This window comes from Brassica napus, chromosome C1 (assembly GCF_020379485.1).
Source record: "Brassica napus cultivar Da-Ae chromosome C1, Da-Ae, whole genome shotgun sequence".
In the NCBI taxonomy this organism is placed as follows: domain Eukaryota; kingdom Viridiplantae; phylum Streptophyta; class Magnoliopsida; order Brassicales; family Brassicaceae; genus Brassica; species Brassica napus.
In genome coordinates, this window is record NC_063444.1 from 24,096,183 (window position 1) to 24,115,267 (window position 19,085).

Here is a 19,085-nt window from a genome sequence, read left to right on the forward strand (position 1 = left end):
TTCAATTTTAAGCGGTAAAATAAAATATAAGCGGGAAATTTAAATTTAGGTGGAAAACTTAAATTTTAAGCGGAAATTAAAATTTTAAATCTCATGAAAATTAAAAAGTATATCTTATGATTTAAGAAGAAATATTAAACCATATAACTTGATAATCTTGCAGTTACTTAACACTTACGAAATTTAAAAAAAAATATCTTAAAGTTACTTAACAAGTTTACAAAAACTAACGTAGAAAAATTCCACGGAATTAAGTCTTCTCGAATTAGCTAGAAACATTAATAAACATGAATGTTGTTCACCTCATAATTAAAATCAATTAAGTTATCAATTTCATTCATGAGCCCCAATATCGATTAATATACATGAATTAACAAGAAAATGTTAAAAATCCTTGATAGTTTTAGAGAAAATAAAAATTTATAAAACATTGACGCAGAAGACTTCCACATAAGTCGTTTGTCAGAGGACTTCTAGGAAGTCTTCCATTTAGGTCATTTTTGTAATTGAAAATTTACAAAGGAAGACTTCCATAGAAGTCTGCTCTACAGTGACTTCTTTGGAAGTTTTCCTTTGTAATTATCAGCTTACTTTTGTTTTTGAAAAAAATTTCGAAACCAGAGAAGACTTACACTTCTAGGATATACGTGTTAGTTTTGCAATTGACCGAAATGTGTCAGAAATTTGACTTTTTCTAGAAGACTTAAGACTTACATGGAAGTCTTCCACCAGAAAACTAAAATTTAAATATTACATTTAACTAGACGACTTCCATGTAAGTCGTCTTAGGTTATTTTTGCAATTAAAAAGTAAAACTTAAATATTTAGTTTTAATTAGACGATTTCCATGTAAGTCTTCCGGAAGACGACTTACCCGGAAATCATCCAGAATTTTATACCTTGGTTGTCACAGAAGACTTCCGTGTAATTCGTCTCCCGGAAGACTTACATGGAAATCATCTAATTAAAATTAAATATTTAAGTTTTATCTTTTAATTGTAAAAGTGACCCGATACGACTTTCACCGACTGTGAGAAAACTTCCACCGAGAGTTCAGAAGACTTATAAGGAAGTCTTCCGGCGGAAATGAAACCGGTTTCATGGAAGAAGCAAATACATACACAAACGGTTTTGTTGAGCACCGTGAAACCGGGCACTCATTGAGATAGAAGATGTGCCCTGTCGTGCTTCTACGATCATTCGGATCTACATTGTAGCTGCTGCCACTGTATCCCACAAGTCCTCTCTCCTTCTCTCGCTTGTAGAACAAACCGAGTGAGCAACTACCTCGTAGATACCTGAGAACTTGCTTCAAAGCGGCTGCATGTGATTCCTTAGGTTTAAGCATATAATGACTCAGACGCGTATGAATCAAATAACGAAGACACCCAATGTTCCTTCTAAACTCCTTCTCGTTAACATCCTTCTCCTCTTCTGCCTTGGACAGTCTTAAGCCGGGATCCATTGGTACCTGGACTGCATTTTACTCATGCATCCATGCTTCTTCTAAATTCTTAGCCGCATACCTTTCTTGTTTCAAGGCAATATCAGCTTTGGATTGAATCACTTCGATCCCGAGGTAGTAAGTAAGCTGTCCAAGATCAGTCATCTCAAATTTTGTTGACATCTCTGTTTTAAAATCTTGTATAACATCCAGGTTTGAAGCATTGAGTAGGAGATCATCCACGTAAACAGCTACTAGGAGTTGATGCCCAATCATTTCCTTTCTTAACAGTGACGATTCTTTAGAACATTTACTGAAGTTTATCTCTTGTTGTATAAACTTTAGCTTGATGTTCCAAGCCCTTGGTTCTTGCTTCAAGCCGTAGAGAGCTTTATGTAACCTATAAACCTTATCTTCACTTCCCTTTACCTTGAAACCCTCAAGTTGTGAAACATAAACCTCTTGAACCAGATCTCCATGAAGAAACGTCGTCTTAACATCAAGATTATGAATCTCCCAACCATTGGACCCATCCAAAGTGATGATAACATGAACAGTTTCTATCCTTGCAACCGGAGCAAATACCTCTTCAAAGTCAGTGCCATGACATTGCACATAATCCTTAGCTACAAGTCTGAGCTTGTATTTGCTTATACTCCCATCTGCGTTGCGTTTTATTTTAAAAACCCACTTTTACCCAATAGCCTTACACCCCATGGGAAGCTCCACAAGCGTCCAGGTCTTGTTCTTCTTTATAGACGTGATCTCATCCTCACAAGCTTCTCTCTAGACTCTCTCATATTTTGCCTCATTCCAGTCCCAAAGCTCTTCATTAATGAGAAGAAGAAGTCTTTCTGTCTCAACAACTTCTGATATCAACGTAGTCATCAAAGTAACTCGGCCATGTACTAATTCTTTTTGACTTCTCGGCATCGTCTCAAGAACCTCTATTTCGATTTCCTCTATTTTGACTTCATTATCACCATGGTCATTGTCTTTTTCTTCTTCACATTGATCGATGTCTTCAGTCTCGGGTTTAGCTTCTATTTCTTTATCATAAACAGGAAACGTGACGTCAAAGCTTGCTTCATACGTGTCGTCTCCGACGTCTCCAAGTATTGTCTTCAACAAATATTACATCTGGGCTGACCACTACTTTACAGTTCTTAGGATCATACAATCGATATGCATTCGAACCTGGTTCAACTCCGAGGTGTACTAATTCTCTAGACCTATCATCCAGCTTCTTGAGATGTGGAGTATCTTGTTTAGGATAACAAATACAGCCAAATACTCGTAGATGTCCCACGTTAGGCTTCTTCTTCTTAAAACACTCGTATGGACACTGATCCTTCAGCGTTCGAGTAGGTTGAGTATCTCACAGCTTCTCCCCATAAGTAGTTTGGCACCTTCATGTGTTTCATGATACTCCTGGTCATCTCCATTAATGTCATGTTTCGTCTCTTCACGACTCCATTCTGTTGTGGTGAGTATGGTGTGGTTAAATGACGTTTAATCACATGATTATCACAGAAGCTTTGAAACTCTTGTGGTTAAATGACGTTCACAGATCCTATTAATCAAAGAGGTTGAGTGTCTCACAGCTTCCCCCCACAAGTAGTTTGGCACCTTCATGTGTTTCATGATACTCCTGGTCATCTCCATTAATGTCATGTTTCGTCTCTTCACGACTCCATTCTGTTGTGGTGAGTATGGTGTGGTTAAATGACGTTTAATCCCATGATTATCACAAAAGCTTTGAAACTCTTGTGACGTGAATTATCCTCTCCTGTCTGTGCGTAACGTTGTGATGATAGCTCTGGTTTCTTGCTCAATAAGTCGTTTAAATTTCTTAAAACGATCAAAGGCTTCACTCTTTTCCTTCAAAAGAATCGACCACATGTATCTCGAGTGATCATCGATCAAGACAAATATATACCTGCTTCTTCCGGATGTTGATGGTGAAATTGGTCCATAGAGATCACCATGAAGAAATTCGAGAGTATGTGTGGCGCAATAAATTGTTGCTTTGGGAAAAGAAGCTCTCATTTGTTTTCCCATGTGACAAGAAACACATGTTTCTTTTTCAATGCTGATTTTTGGCACACCTGTGATCATCTCCTTGCTCAGCATTGTCTTCATATCATCCATACCAACGTGTCCAAGTCTTGCATGCCATAGGGCTGAATCACCGATTTTCTCTAGTTGGAGACACTTTGTACCTTCGACTTCCATTGTGACTTTGTACATGCGATTTCTTGACCTTACCGACTTGACTAACAGGTTTCCTTCCCGATCATGGAGTGTTAGGTAATCATCTCTCATTCTGACATCACAACCTGATTCTGTAGCCTGAGCAAGACTAATTATATTACTCTTTTAACTCTGGTATAAAGTATACGACAGCCATGAACTATCGTTTCTCGTCTTTAGTGATGAATAGAATCGAGTCCTTTCCTCTGATGTCGATTCGTGAGTCATCACCAATCTTCTCATTTATAGTCGTAAAATAGCCTTGATTTTCTGTCATATGATTGCTAGCCCCATTGTCTAGGAACTCCTGATTGTGTCTCAAACTTGCTTAGCATCACATTTTCTTCGTTAAGATAAACCACATCGTGCGTCATCAACTCATCAGCTTCATGTGTGTTATCATTCTCATTCTCCTGTGTTTCTTGGAGCTTATTTGACAAAATAAATAAATATGTAATTTTCAATTTTAGTATTAAATATTTTAGTTTTAATTAATATTTGACAAAATAAATAAATAAATAAATATATAAACTAACTAAAAGAATAAACAAATACAATACATAAAGAGTGATAACATAAATTACCATTTTTTTGTAAATAAACATAAAATCTAAATCGCATCAAATTGAAATATTAATAATATAAATATTAGTTTTGGTGTTGTTATATGTTGTATAGAATTTGGTGTTATCAGTCATGGTTAGAGTTGCTCTAAAACAACGCTAGCTCCACTAAAACAAAGAACTCAATATTTCCAAACGCATACAAAACTTATATTTCCAAGAAACATAAGTATCCTTTGCCATATGTTTTATTTCGTCACCGGCAAAGAGCTATTTAATGTTTCACCACACAATATAAATAAATTTTACTCCATGCGTTTCAGCTTAATTATCGTTGTGAAGTAAATTTTTTGTTTCAAAATAAGTATCATTTTATAATTTTAATGCAAAATTTATTGATTTTATATTTCAATCTAGTTTTTCATTGGTTGAAATGTGATTAAGTGTATTGGTAGTGATGTTTTATTTTGGAAATATGTAAAATTAAATGTTTTCTTAATTTATGTGTTCAAGTGTAAAACAACAATTAAAATAAAACAGAGTGACATTTTTCCATTACATAATCATTTGACATTAATAAATTATACTTCTTCCGGTTTTTAAAAAGTGTCAAAATAACACTTTTCAAAAATATTAAGAAAATTGTATAATACACAAATATATTTTTATTTAATGCGTAATTAATTTAATAAAAATAATTTAATCAAAATCTATTAGTTATTCAAAATGATGAAAAATAGATTTAATGTTCAAAATTATTATTGGAATTGTAGGATGACACTTTTTTTATACCAAAAAATAAACTTAAAATAACACTCTTTATGTAACATGGAGTATATAACAAAATTAGTATTTGGCATGAAAGAGCTATTTTAGCCAATTCTCGATCATATTATACTTAATAAAATACTACTTTAATTTCTTAGAAAACCTCTATGATTCAGTGTAATCTAATAGTCGTACGCACATCAAACGTTATTTATCAATTTTTTTTTGTAGTTCAGATATAAAGAAGAAACAATATGATGAAATTATTTATTAATCTGTAATTCCAAAAACAGTTATATGTTCATCAAATATAAAATAGTTAAATGTTAAATTGATGCCTTAGCCTAATAATGTGACACCATAAAATTAAAGTACTCGGTGAAAAATATATATTTAAATTATCTTTTATTTAGAACAGTTTAACTATAATTGTTTACGTACGTCAACTATAATTATTTGACAATAAGTGATTTCATTCTCTTGTAAGAGCACCAGCATCAATACATTCCTCAACTCAAAACTGCACATTCAGACGTCCTTTCATATTTTATGGGGATCGCATACGTAACTTCTCCGCCAATCACACTCGTATGATCCTGCTGTAATATTGATGGAGTAGGATTTTTCTCACTTAGAACAAAGAAAATCTCATTAGGAACCTCAGAGTTCCTGAAAAAGAGGGGGCAAAGAAGAGACCCCAAGGATTTGTCAAAAAAAAAAAAAGAAGAGACCCCAAGGGCATGATCACCGGGGTTTACATTGGATTGGTTGTTGTAGCTGCAACTCAGTCATATTGATACACTGGCTATGTTCTTGCCGAAGGATCTCTAATACCTCGTTTAGTTTTTTCATAATGTTTGTTCTTCGTGTTATGTTTCCTCTTCGGTTCCAGTATTGTTGGGTTCCTTCTAGATGGAGGAAATCCATTGGGTTTGGTTGGTGATAACCAAACTTGGAAGTTGGGCCATTGGTATTAGTCCATGAGATTAGTATTGGGCCTTGGAGGTTCTTAGGATTAGTGAGACACATATATATAGTCTCTTGACCTAAACTTTTATGTAGAGACTTACAAGAATCAAAAAGACAAAAGAGAGAAAAGAGGGAAGGAGGCAGAATTTTGTCTGGGTTTGTCAAGGCAGATTTGGAGGGTCAAACGGATCCTGATCGGGCTGATATTTTGTGGAAAGCTTTTTCAGTAAGTGAGTTAAAGGTTCACCGAAGTGATTTAGATTTCAACGGTTGGATCTTCTGTTGTCTGGGTTTTAGTGAAGCTGGTCGTCCCAGTTCTTCAGCAGTGCTGTCTTGAGTGTTTGGTAAATCCGACGGTGAGATCTTCTCTGATTGAGCTGAAATTTGGCAGAGGTGTTGTTGACTGGTTTATCTTGGATTTGTACGGTGGGATTAGTCTCTGGTTTCCGGAATCCTTGTGAGCTGAGGTCGTTTGGTTTCTGCTGGTTTTGAAGCTTTGTGTTGCTCTCTTGTTGTTGTTGTTCTTGTGTTGGAGATAGCTCTTTGTAGCTTGAGTCTCTGTTCTGTTCAGGTTGTTGAACAGGGAGGACGTGTTTGTACTCACATACATTTATATAGTGGATTGTTGAGTGGACTACGGTCCCGTGGTTTTTCCTTCTCACATCGAGGAGGTTTTCCACGTAAAAAGTGTTTGTCTCATTTAGTTATTGCTTATATTATATCCTGCTATCATCGAAGTATTTTTCTCTCAGATTCTCACAAGGTCAGAGGAAACACGATTGCTACATTCCGCTGCGCCTCGTGCCCGCTTTCCCCAACAAAGTGGTATCAGAGCTTCTGGTTTTAGAGCTTTGGGTTTGATAACTTCGGGTTATTGTTGATTGTGAGAATGATGGAAAATACGAGCAGGATGATAAGCTTGAATGGTGCTAACTATCATCTATGGAAGGACAAGATGGAGGATTTGCTCTTTGTTAAAGAATTCCATGTTCCAGTCTTCGAGGAGAAGAAACCTGAGAAGAAGACGGATGAAGAGTGGAAGCTGCTGCATCGCAAAGTGTGTGGGTTGATAAGGCAGTGGGTAGATGATAATGTGATGCATCATATTGAGACTGAGACAGATGCTCGTTCTTTGTGGAAGAAGCTGGAGCAGTTGTATGCTAGGAAGACCGGAAACAACAAGATGTACATGATCAAGAAGTTGATTGAGCTGAGGTATCAGGAGGGAACTCCGATGACGGATCACTTGAATGCGTTTCAGGGATTACTCAACAAGCTGTCTGATATGGGCATCAGGTTTGATGATGAGATTCACGGTCTGTGGCTTCTCGGTACTTTACCGGATTCTTGGGAGGTTTTCAGGATGTCTCTTTGTAACTCCGCGTCAGAAGGTGTTATTTCTATGGATTCAGTGAAGAACAGTGTTCTTAATGAGGAAGCAAGGCAGTCGAATGCTAGTAGTTCGCGTTCAGATGTCTTTGTTACTGAGTCAAGGGGGAGGAGTTCGAGTAGAGATCCCAAGAGAGACAAGAACAGGAGCAGGAGCAAATCTAATAAATTTGCTAACATGGAGTGCTATTTCTGTCACAAGAAAGGGCACGTGAAGAAGGATTGCTGGAAGTTGAAAAACAAACAGCAAGGTAATCAAGAAGAAAAGGTGGATCGAGTGACTGTCACCGAAGATCAGTTTCTCATTCTTCTTGAGGGTGATGCCATTAATGTCGCATGCCAAGACACCAGTTGGGTGATTGATAGTGGAGCCACTACTCATGCAACATCACAGCGGGATTTGTTTTCTACCTATACTACGGGTAATTATGGTTCCGTGAAGATGGAAAATGATGCAATGGCTCAAGTTGCTGGCATTGGCGATATATGCTTGGAGACTAGTCTTGGGACTAGGTTGGTGCTTAAGGATGTTAAGCATGTTCCTGATATTAGGATGTATCTGATATCGACGGGAAGACTTGATGATGAGGGTTATTTCAGTTTGCACGGTGGTGGTAAATGGAAGCTCTCTCGCGGTTCTTTGATTGTGGCTCGAGGTGAGAAGTCATCATCCTTCTATTGGATGCAGGCTAAGGTCTCCAAAGACGCTGTTAATGCGGTGGAGAATGATGGTGCCATGGAGTTATGGCATAAGAGACTCGGTCACATGAGTGAGAAGGGAATGTCTGTGTTGTCCAAGAATGAGGTGATTCCAGGAATCTCTGGTTTGCACCTACAGAATTGTTCGCATTGCTTTGCGGGAAAACAACACAGAGTGTCTTTCAAGTCTTATGTGCCTTCTAGGAAACCCGAGGTACTGGATTTGGTACATTCAGATGTGTGTGGTCCAATGAGGACAAGATCTCTTGGCGGCGCATCATATTTTGTGACTTTCATTGATGATCATTCAAGGAAGTTGTGGGTATTTCCTATGAGGACGAAGGATCAGGTGTTGGGATATTTCAAGCATTTTGTGGCCTTGGTTGAGAGACAAACGGGGAAGAAGCTGAAGTGTATCCGCAGTGATAATGGTGGAGAATATTCTGGACCATTTGATGCTTATTGCAAAGAGCATGGGATAAGGCATCAACTCACGCCACCTAAGACTCCACAGTTGAATGGGTTGGCTGAAAGGATGAATAGGACGATTGTCGAGAGGATGAGATGTTTGATCTCACAGTCAGACTTATCGATGACTTTCTGGGGAGAAGCTTTGAACACGGTGGTTCATGTACTGAATTTTTCACCGAGTGCTCCATTGGATGGTGATATTCCAGAGAGGGTTTGGACTGGTAAGGATGTCTCTTACAGTCACTTGAGGGTCTTTGGGTGTAAGGCATTTGTTCATATTCCCAAGGATGAGAGATCGAAGCTTGAGATGAAGTCACGGCAGTGTGTGTTCATCGGTTATGGTCAGGATGAGTTCGGGTACAGATTTTATGATCCCGTTGAAAGGAAGCTCGTAAGGAGCATAGATGTTGTGTTCATGGAAGATCAAACGATTAAGGACATTGACAAGTCCAAAATTCCAGCTTAGGTTTATGAGAGTTTGATTGATTTAGAGGCTACTCCTTCTACATCGGTCCACGGTGAGGTTGAGGTTGAGGTTCAGGATAATACACCCAGTGCAGATGCTCCCGCACAATAAAGATGGTAGTGGTGATCATGGTGAGACACCAGCTGCTGAGAACCAACCTATTGTTGTAAGAAGATCCGAGAGAGCTCTTAAACCGCCGACAAGGTATGATCCTAGTGAGTATGTATTACTTACTGATGGGGGAGAGCCTGAAAGCTATGATGAAGCTTTGGAGGATGAACACAAGGATATGTGGTTTGGAGCCGTGGATGAGGAGATGGATTCTTTTGAGGAAAACCATACTTTTGAGTTGGTGGAATTGCCTAAGGGCAAGAAGGCTCTGCTTAATAAGTGGGTGTACAGAATTAAGCATGAGGACGACAATTTGCCACCTCGACACAAGGTTAGATTGGTTGTGAAAGGCTACAACCAAAAGAAGGGAATTGATTATGATGAAATCTTTTCTCCTGTTTTGAAGATGTCATCCATTCGGGTTGTGCTTGGATTGGCAGCGAGCCTTGATCTAGAGGTTGAGCAAATGGATGTGAAGACTGCTTTTCTCCATGGTGATTTGGAGGAAGAGATCTACATGGAACAACCGGAAGGCTATGTGAAAAAGGGCAAAGAAAATTTGGTTTGCCGCTTGAAGAAAAGCCTTTATGGATTGAAGTAAGCACCAAGGCAGTGGTACATGAAGTTCAAGTCTGTTATGGGGGAGCATGGTTATGCAGAGACTGATTCAGACCATTGTGTATTTGTGAAGGTGTTTGGTGAGGATGATTTTATCATCTTGTTGCTGTATGTCGATGATATGTTGATTGTGGGCAGGAACATGGACAAAATTAAGGAGCTGAAAGAGCAGCTCAGTGAGTCCTTTGCCATGAAAGATATGGGTCCAGCGAAACAGATTCTTGGTATGAGAATTGTTCGAGATAGAGGTGAGAAGCTGATTCACTTATCTCAGGAGAAGTACATTGAAAAAGTACTTAAGCGGTTTCACATGGACAAGTCTAAAGTGTTGAGTACTCCTCTTGCTCCACACTTAAGACTGAGCAGTCAACAAAGTCCGAAGACATATGCATAGAAGGAAGATATGGAGAAGGTTCCATATGCTTCTGCAGTGGGTAGTTTGATGTATGCCATGGTCTGTACAAGACCGGATTTAGCTTACGCCGTTGGAGTTGTCAGCAGGTTTATCTCCAATCCAGGAAGAGAACATTGGAATGCTGTGAAGTGGATTTTGAGATATCTTAGAGGGACTTCTGATCTGAAGATTACATTTGGGGATAAGAAGCCTTTACTGGTCAGTTTCACTGATTCTGACATGTCTGGAGATGTTGATTCTAGCAAGTCTACTTCGGGTTACTTGGTAACATTTGCGGGTGGAGCTGTGGCATGGCAGTCAAGGCTGCAAAAGTGTGTTGCACTATCTACCACTGAGGCAGAGTTCATTGCTGCAACTGAAGCTTGTAAAGAGTTGTTGTGGATGAAGAACTTCTGTGAAGAGATCGGTTTCAAGCAAGAAAACATGTGTTGCTTTGTGATAGTCAAAGCGCCATCTGTCTCGGGAAGAACTCTACATTTCATTCGAAATCAAAACACATTCAGAGGAGGTATCATTGGATACGAGATGTGGTTGCTTCTAAGGAAGTGGAACTTGAGAAAGTTCATACGAATGATAATGGAGCTGATATGATGACAAAGTCTTTGCCGAGGGGGAAGCTTGAAGTATGCCGAGGGATAGCCGGAATGGCTATTTCCTCCACCTAGTCGGAGGAGGAGTTTGTTGGGTTTCTTCTAGATGGAGGAAACCCATTGGGTTTGGTTGGTGATAACCAAACTTGGAAGTTGGGCCATTGGTATTAGTCCATGAGATTAGTATTGGGCCTTAGAGGTTCTTAGGGTTAGTGAGACACATATATATAGTCTCTTGACCTAATTTTTTATGTAAAGACTTACAAGAATCAAAAAGACAAAAGAGAGAAAAGAGGGAAGGATGCAGAATTTCGTCTGGGTTTGTCAAGGCAGATTTTGAGGGTCAAACGGATCCTGATCGGGCTGATATTTTGTGGGAAGCTTCTTCAGTCAGTGAGTTAAAGGTTCACTGAAGGGATTTAGATTTCAACGGTTGGATCTTCTGTTGTCTGGGTTTTAGTGAAGCTGGTTGTCACAGTTCTTTAGCAGTGCTGTCTTGAGTGTTTGGTATATCCGACGGTAAGATCTTCTCTGATTGAGCTGAAATTTGGCAGAGGTGTTGTTGACTGGTTTATCTTGGATTTATACGGTGGAATTAGTCTCTGGTTGCCGGAATCCTTGTGAGCTGAGGTCGTTTGGTTTCTGCTGGTTTTGAAGCTTTGTGTTGCTCTCTTGTCGTTGTTGTTCTTGTGTTGGAGATAGCTCTTTGTAGCTTGAGTCTCTGTTCTGTTCAGGTTGTTGAACAGGGAGGAAGTGGTTGTACTCACATACATTTATATAGTGGATTGTTGAGTGGACTACGGTCCCGTGGTTTTTCCTTCTCACATCGAGGATGTTTTCCACGTAAAAAGTGCTTGTCTCATTTAGTTATTGCTTATATTATATCCTGCTATCGTCGAAGTATTTTTCTCTCAAATTCTCACAAGTTCAGGGGAAACACGATTGCTACATTCCGCTGCGCCTCGTGTCCGCTTTCCCCAACAAAGTGGTATCAGAGCTTCTGGTTTTAGAGCTTTGGGTTTGATAACTTCGGGTTATTGTTGATTGTGAGAATGATGGAAAATACGAGCAGGATGATAAGCTTGAATGGTGCTAACTATCATCTATGGAAGGGCAAAATGGAGGATTTGCTCTTTGTTAAAGAATTCCATGTTCCAGTCTTCGAGGAGAAGAAACCTGAGAAGAAGACGGATGAAGAGTGGAAGCTGCTGCATCGCAAAGTGTGTGGGTTGATAAGGGAGTGGGTAGATGATAATGTGTTGCATCATATTGAGACTGAGACAGATGCTCGTTCTTTGTGGAAGAAGCTGGAGCAGTTGTATGCTAAGAAGACCGGAAACAACAAGATGTACATGATTGGCGCCTCTTCTGCTTTCTCAAATACATTTTTGGCGCCACGTTCTTGATTTTCTTGGATAATCCCAAGTGGATCATTCTCGGTCATCAGTGTGGAAACAAAAATTTCAAAATAAACTGTCCAAGAAAACTGATTTACCTTCTGCAGCCGATGCTGGAGATTAAAAGAGATCTTTGACAATTTCAGGGATGGATGCTCAGCTATGCAAAACAGGCAAGTGATGTTCCTTATCACATTCACCTCGGGAACATAATTCAACTGTAAGGCTAGAAGGAACAGAGAAACACATGGAAGGGTTTTGTTTTAGTCGGATGAGATAGTATTTCACTGCAATGAAATGATCCTAAAGACTGCTCAAGATGTACTGGTTCTGGAAACTCACCACCTCTGACTTGGGAGCTCCATGGCGGAGAAAAGTAGCATTGAATTTGTTCTCTTAGACGTGTGTGTCAGCTGTGAAATCAGAAGGACATAAATCCCATTCATGAAATGTATCATATCTAAAGATGTCTTCCTCATATATTCCACATATCTTGCGTTTTGTTCTGTTAAAGTTGGGTTAGTGGCTGAAAATAGCAAAACCAAAACAGATATATCTCAAAGACAGTAATGATAATGACCTTAAAAATAAGGCAACCTATTATAATCTAGTCGCCTTTTATAATGGAGAAATGCAGTAAAAAACCTCAATCCAAAGGACATTGGACAATATATAAGAACGAAGGAAAGAGGCAGCTCTTTTTGCACTGGGTCAACAAAAAACAAAACCTTACAATTGACCGAAAAAAAAAAACAAAAAACAAAACCTTACCGATGTCGAAAATTCTTCCTTTAGCTATAAAAAATCAGAACAAAAATGAGCAAGAAACCAGCTGTCTCACGACTGATCTCCATTTCGAAAGAGAAATACAAACCTACCAAGATTCATAGCCTCTGAAAATAGAAAGCACGTTTAATATTTTCAAATCAGGAACACTGTTTTCTTCTCTCCTTTGCATTGTAAATATACTATAGGCTTAGTCAAGAACAACTCATCGGTCTTAATAATCCAAGTCTAGTGTAACTTCTTGTGATACTATTGTCCTGTGAACCATCACAATCTAATTAGAAACTGTCATCCTCGAGAAGCAGTGCACTACAGGAAATGTGGGTATTAATAGCAGAATATCATAGCGTTTTTTTCGATTGTGCTATGGTTGACATACCTCCTACTTTTAGATAGCGTTTGTGAAAATGTAAACGCTATGTTTCGTTGGTTCGATTTTAAGCGGGAAATAATTGGTTTTTCCTCTCACTCTTGTTTCACTTTCCCTCTCACTCTATTTTATTTTCCTTTAACAAATCCTAAATCCCCCATACTCTAAACTTAAACCACAATCCCTAACTATAAACAAAAAAAAGTTTAAACTCTAAAATTTTATCATCAAATCTTAAATATAAACTAAAAATTAATATTTTTAAAAGTTAATCTCAAATCTTAAATCAATATCCTAAACTTTTAACCGTCATACTCAAACTTTTATTCTAAACTTTAAAGTTAAAACTAATCTTAAATTAATCATATACTATAAACTTTAACTAAACATATTAAAATTCTAATTTTTTATTGAACTTCAAATCTTAAATTTAATCACAAAGTCTTATCTTAAATCTAATCCTAAAACACTATAATGTCAGCCCTAAACTCACAAAATTTTACACCTTAAACTTAAAACTTCATATTGAAACCACTCATCCAAAAATCTACTTAATATAAAAAATCTAAACTTTTAAACTTTACATCAAAATACAGTTTAATATAAAAATTATTAAAAGAAAACATTATATGACACTGAATATATCATACCCCAAGCTAACCATATACCCTAATCTCTAACTGATTTTTTTTAAACACTAATCTTTTTATTATTTAACTTCAAATCTTAAATTTGATCTTAAAGTCTAATATTCAATCTTAAATCTAAACACAAAACACTATATTCCAAACCCTAAGGGAGTGGTATTGGATCCAGGAATATAATTGAATTTGAATGAATTCATATGTAAAAGCTTCTGCAGTATTTTAAAAGAATTGATGAGATTTTAATGCATTGATCCAATTCTTTTTATTATGGATTTTAAAGGAGAATACATAAATTTGATAGAATACTAATTCCTCTAAATTCTATGAAATTTTTGAATTGTATATTTTAAAAATTTCACGAATAAAATATTTAATATTAAAACTGAAAGAAAAATAATAATAAGTACTACAATATTTTATTGAGTGTAGCAATTTTATTATAAAATCATAAAACTAATAAATAAAATGTATGGATCATCTTAACTCGTAACATCTCTCCACATATCTTCTGCTATAGTCTTTCTCCAAGTATTTGCATTTTCTCTATCTTGCTCTTGTGTTCCTAAAGGCTCTTGAACAACTTGATTCGTAGTCGTTGCGGATTGTTGAGTGTCTTCTTCAGCAGGAAATTCACCAACATCTGATCGGCATTCTTTACGAAGGAAGTTATGCAACGCTGCACATGCTAATACTAATCCAACTTGTTTTTTTGTAAGAAAAAGGAGGTGCAGATTTAAAAATCGCAAACCTCGATTTAAACATTCCAAATATCCTTTCGATCACATTTCTCAAACTAGCATGACGAATATTGAATAATTCGGACGCAGTGCTAGGATCACGTCCTTGGCCAGTCCATTCTTGTAGATGGTATCGAATACCACGAAATGGAGCCAAAAAATTGACTCGATTTGTAAAGCCACAATCAACTAGATAGAATTTACCTAAAATGTATAAAAGATAAATATTAATAATTGTTAGACATGTAATTTATAAATAAATTGTAAATTTTTACCTTCTGGTACTTGGAAATTGTTTGTTCTTCTAGTTAAAGCGTCATTTAATACTTTTGAATCGTGTGCTGAACCTTCCCATCCACTAAGAACATATATGAACTCTAAATCAAAGTTACATACAGCTAACACATTTTGTGATATTGTTTCTTTTCGGTTGCGATAACTTGCCACCTCTCGTCCAACTACCCTTGCAGGTATATGTGTACCATCTAGTGTCCCTACACAATTCTGAAATAAATTAAAAAGAAAGGTTAAATCACATTTTTTTAAAAAAAAATAACAAAGTTGAAATAGCAGAAAATTTTAACAAAAGATGAAATAATGTACCTTAAAATATGGATAGAATCGTGTACTTTCTCTAATTTTCATAGGAACTAAACCATTTGGTTTCACCATTTGGCTTGGAGCTATGACAAGTAAAGCTTTCAAAACACGATTAAAGCTAGTGCTTATGGCAAACTTGGACCTTTTAAATGTATCCTTTACTGAGCAATATCGTGAATTTTGCCCAACAGTAAGCATGAAAATTGCAAGCATCTCTTCGACAGATATGAATCTCGTGTCTTGTAAACCAGCTTTCTCTCTCAGAATACTGGATAACTTCAGAAATACATCTGGAAACATACGGTACAACACCCGAAAATGTTGAGAATCTTCCTTTAATACCTTTTGTATGTATTGTTCTCCAAGGTTTGTGACTGGTCGACGAAGTGGACGTTCAATGAAATGTTGACCCATGATACGCTTTCTTGAGTTTTGAAACTGAGCTCCGATAGCAACCATCACCACCATAAGAAATAGACTCGCATCAAAATCATCATTATTTGTTTGATCGATATCCATCATGATGTCTTCTTCTTCGTGGAAATTTTGATCCATGAAAAAATAACCAAGGATTATAAAATGAATCTTTAAGAAACTGAAATTTGGTTGTCGAGGTTCTCTTTTACTTTTGATTTTTGACTTTGATATATGGGTTATATAGGAAATATGTAACGTTAAGTTCTAAATTTTAAAATTGATGTAGGTACTATTTTGTAGGGATTATATGCTATTAGTTGACAACAATAAAAACTATTTTCAAGGGCTAGTATGATATTGTTGACTACAGCTACAACCAACACTATTTTTAGGGGATAGTATGATAACAAATCAAAAGATTTTATATTAAAGAAATAACACCAGGAACTTATCAAGAGAACACAATGTCATACTACGACAAATGTTGTTTACTTGCAAATATGAATGATATATTGATTTCACACTGCGTATGTTTCTCTTTATTATGAAATTGATCAAGTATGGCACATAAAAAAGCTCAGACTCTTTATTATTAGAAGAAAACAAAAGACATTATTTCAAATAAGAAACTAGAAAGACTACTGCTAGTAGCACGATTATTCAAATCAAATTAAATGCATAGCTAAAGCCTAAAATAATATCCTAAACATTACGTCGTATCCAACCCAAGCGTTCTTCAACCTTCATCCTAAGAAATACGTCTTTCATATTCAACTTATGAATTTTAGTTACTGCATCATAGCATATATCCTGTTCCAAGTCAGGAATCTCTTTGATTGCATCCCAAACATTATTCTTTCTCTTTTCAGCTTCTTTTTCTTCAGCTTCTTTTTGATGTCTTTCTTCTCTTTGTTGCATAAGGTTCATGATATTAGTGCTCACTCCAATCATTTCAGTTAGCACCTTTTCAGAACGATCACCAGGATTAATTGACTCTGATGCATCTCCATCACCATTGGGTTTAGCTCTCTTCCTAGAAGGCAACTTTTCTTTAGAAGCTCTACGTGTGGTTTCATTGGTTTCAGTGACATTCTCTGTATGAATCTCATCTTCTTTTTCTTGAACATCATTCTCAACTTCAAAAGCTTCAGCATTTGCATCATCACCGAGTCCAAATGAGTTGTTTCCCCTTGCTGTAGCACTTTCAAAAACAATTTGTAAGTCTTCAAAATCTTCAAAAGTGTTGTCCTGCATATTTATAAATTACATGTCTAACAATTATTAATATTTATCTTTTATACATTTTAGGTAAATTCTATCTAGTTGATTGTGGCTTTGCAAATCGAGTCAATTTTTTGGCTCCATGAAATGGTGTTCGATACCATCTACAAGAATGGACTGGCCAAGGACGTGATCCTAGCACTGCGTCCGAATTATTCAATCTTCGTCATGCTAGTTTGAGAAATGTGATCGAAAGGATATTTGAAATGTTTAAATCGAGGTCTGCGATTTTTAAATCTGCACCTCCTTTTTCTTACAAAAAACAAACTGGATTAGTATTAGCATGTGCAGCGTTGCATAACTTCCTTCGTAAAGAATGCCGATCAGATGTTGGTGAATTTCCTGCTGAAGAAGACACTCAACAATCCGCAACGACTACGAATCAAGTTGTTCAAGAGCCTTTAGGAACACAAGAGCAAGATAGAGAAAATGCAAATACTTGGAGAAAGACTATAGCAGAAGATATGTGGAGAGATGTTACGAGTTAAGATGATCCATAGATTTTAATTATTAGTTTTATGATTTTATAATAAAATTGCTACACTCAATAAAATATTGTAGTACTTATTATTATTTTTCTTTCAGTTTTAATATTAAATATTTATTCGTGAAATTTTTAAAATATATAATTCATCAATTTCATAGAATTTAGAGGAATTAGTATTCTATCAAATTTATGTATAATTCTTTAAAATCCATCATAAAAAGAATTGGATCAATGCATTAAAATCTCATCAATTCTTTTAAAATACTGCAGAAGCTTTTACATATGAATTCATTCAAATTCAATTATATTCATGGATCCAATACCACCCCCTTAATCTTTTCACAATTCACTCTCAAATCTTAAACTCCAAACTTCAAACACCATATTCCAAACTTAAACTTTATACCTGAAACCATAAAACCTAAACTTCAAAGTTTATATCTAATCTACATGAGCTTCCATTCGATGACATAAACCCTGCCAAAGAGTATTTCAAACCTTAAACCCCAAACCTTATATCATACTTCAAACCCTAAACTTTAAATACAAAATCTAAGTTTTAAACTTTATCCTTAATCAAAATTCAAAATTAACCATTTTTAAAATCTAACCTTTAATTTTATTCTGTAAATATCATTCTTTTATGGTTGCTCAAATAAATTTGAAATTTCATAATAATATAAAGATTATGTTTAGAGATTAAATTAGCATGTGTGGTTTGAGGTTCAGATTTCATATTTGAAAATGTTGACCAAAAAAATATTTAATATTTGAAACTAATTTTATAAAATATTAAACTTTGAATTTAAAATTAAGATTTGAGATTAAGATAATAAAATATTTTAGTTTTGAGGGTTGTGTTTAAAGTTTAGGGCTTCAACCCTAATCTTTAAACATAAACTTTAAAACTTTATTTTTTTCATAATATAAATTTAATCTTAAATTTAATCATTTTAAAAGTACAATCCAAACTATAAATTCTCAACCTCAAACACTAAATCGTAAATCTGCACCCTAAATCTAATCCCTAAACCCTAAACCTAAATCTTGCATACAAAATTTTAAAACTCTAATCTTTTATTATTTAACTTTATATCTTAAATTTAATTTTAAAGTCTGATATTAAATCTTAAATCTATACACAGAACACTATATTCCAAACCTTAAATTTAATATTTTCACAATTCACTCTTAAATCTTAAATTCCAAACTTCAAACACAATACTCTAAACCTAAACTTTATACCTCAAACCATAAAACCTAAACTTCAAAGCTTATATCTAATCTAAAACTATATACTTAATTCAAATGTTCAAACCAATAATTCTATACCCTAAACTCTAATTCGTAAACCATAATTCCAATTTATATAATCTAAACATTAATAACCAAATTTAAATTTTTAAAATTTATATTCAAATCTAAAATTAATTTTTCAAATTTTAAATTGTGAAATCCAAATCTTTGAATTTTGTCTCAAAATAATTTATGTATATTACAATATACTTTGGGTATTAAAACAAAAATAGAATAAGAATATAGTTACAAAAATTTGATTGGTCAAAACACACTGACCAATAATGTACAAGGGCGAGGATTAGACATTT

At 35.7% G+C, this 19,085-nt stretch overlaps 1 protein-coding gene across 1 annotated transcript; it reads right to left on the reverse strand.

Annotated features, from left to right (window-relative positions):
* Positions 1 to 13,934: 13,934 nt before the first annotated feature.
* Positions 13,935 to 17,770, reverse strand: LOC106373545 (uncharacterized protein At2g29880). The gene has a single exon (XM_048745867.1). The coding sequence runs from the start codon at positions 16,962 to 16,964 to the stop codon at positions 16,413 to 16,415; it is 552 nt and encodes a 183-aa protein (XP_048601824.1). The 5' UTR covers positions 16,965 to 17,770; the 3' UTR covers positions 13,935 to 16,412.
* Between the last annotated feature and the right edge of the window lie 1,315 nt (positions 17,771 to 19,085).